This window comes from Tupaia chinensis, unplaced genomic scaffold (assembly GCF_000334495.1).
Source record: "Tupaia chinensis unplaced genomic scaffold, TupChi_1.0 Scaffold000403_1, whole genome shotgun sequence".
NCBI classification, from domain to species: domain Eukaryota; kingdom Metazoa; phylum Chordata; class Mammalia; order Scandentia; family Tupaiidae; genus Tupaia; species Tupaia belangeri.
Genome location: NW_006159905.1, coordinates 592,283 through 593,687, shown reverse-complemented (window position 1 = coordinate 593,687; position 1,405 = coordinate 592,283). Strand labels below are relative to the sequence as shown.

Here is a 1,405-nt window from a genome sequence, read left to right as displayed (position 1 = left end):
CCCGCCGAGGGGCCGGCCTACACACGGTCTTTTACCTCGCAGTTCTCACCTGCTCAGTGCCGGGCACGCGCACGCCCAGCCTGTCTTCCACGCTAATAGCCTAGGGCCTGAGCCGCGGCCAGCCACGTGGGATCTGGCTCCCTCTGCAGCACCTAACCCGTGCTATGGGGCTCACCCCTCATAGCTGTTTGAGCAGCCCTTTCCTCCCAGCACACTCACCTCCTCCAGGAAGCCACCCTGGGGCGGGGGGAAGTTCTCTTTATCCCTCCACATCGTCTGAGCCTTGGGGTTGGACATGCACTGCTTTGCCTCACCCAGGCTCTCCCCGGGGGGAGCTGTGGCCTGGGGGTCGCTGTCTTCCCAGTCCCACTCTGTCTCTCTCCCAGTCTGAAGTCGAAGCACTGGCTGAACAACTGAGTGAAGAGGAGGAGGAGGAGGAGGAGGAAGAAGAGGAGGAAGAGGAGGAGGAGGAGGAAGAGGAGGAGGAGGAGGAAGACGAGGAGTCAGGCAACCAGTCAGATAGAGTAAGCACCAGGGCTGGCATCTCCAGAGGAGCAGGGACCGAGGGCCAGAGGTCTGAGTCCTCAGAGGAGGGGCGCCCGCAGGGCTGGCGTCCAGGGTCCCTAACTCCCTCCTCCCCAGAGTGGCTCCAGTGGCCGGCGGAAGGCCAAGAAGAGATGGCGGAAGGACAGCCCGTGGGTAAAGCCGTCTCGGAAGCGACGGAAGCGGGAGCCTCCACGGGCCAAGGAGCCACGAGGTAAGGGGGCTCCTCTGCTTTTGGGTCCCCTCCTCCAGCCCCTCCCAGCCCCAGAGAGCATGCACGAACATACACGCTCACGCATGTACGCCCGCATGTACCCACGCCCCAGGCGCCGTGAGCTCGTACTCTCACTCTCTCTGTCTCTGTGTCAGGAGTGAATGGTGTGGGCTCCTCAGGCCCCAGTGAGTACATGGAGGTCCCTCTGGGGTCCCTGGAGCTGCCCAGCGAGGGGACCCTGTCCCCCAACCACGCTGGTAATTGCCAACTGCTGGGACAAGGAGCCACTAGGGGGCGCCCTCGGGGCAGGAGGGAATGGGGAGGAGGGGAACCTCACCAGAGCCAGCCTGTCCAGGGCCAGGCTTTGGGGGTTCTGGAGCATGGAGGGAGAGATAGGGGGGAGTGAGAGGACCCGCCAGGGTCCCCCCAGGGAGGAGCAGGGCCCCCCTCAGCTCCTTTTTCCTCCACCCAAGGGGTGTCCAATGACACATCTTCGCTGGAGACGGAGCGCGGGTTCGAGGAGTTGCCCCTCTGCAGCTGCCGCATGGAGGCGCCCAAGATCGACCGCATCAGTGAGAGAGCGGGGCACAAGTGCATGGCCACCGAGAGTGTGGATGGAGAGGTGGGCCTGTGGGCCGGGGGAGACGG

At 64.5% G+C, this 1,405-nt stretch overlaps 1 protein-coding gene across 1 annotated transcript in view; it reads left to right on the top strand.

Annotated features, from left to right (window-relative positions):
• Positions 1 to 1,405, top strand: part of EHMT2 (euchromatic histone lysine methyltransferase 2) — a 28,342-nt gene that overhangs the window by 14,295 nt on the left and 12,642 nt on the right. The window contains exons 8-10 of the mRNA XM_006154299.3: positions 643 to 757; positions 913 to 1,014; positions 1,231 to 1,379. Coding sequence (XP_006154361.1) covers positions 643 to 757; positions 913 to 1,014; positions 1,231 to 1,379 — 366 coding nt within the window. The remainder of the gene's footprint in view (positions 1 to 642; positions 758 to 912; positions 1,015 to 1,230; positions 1,380 to 1,405) is intronic.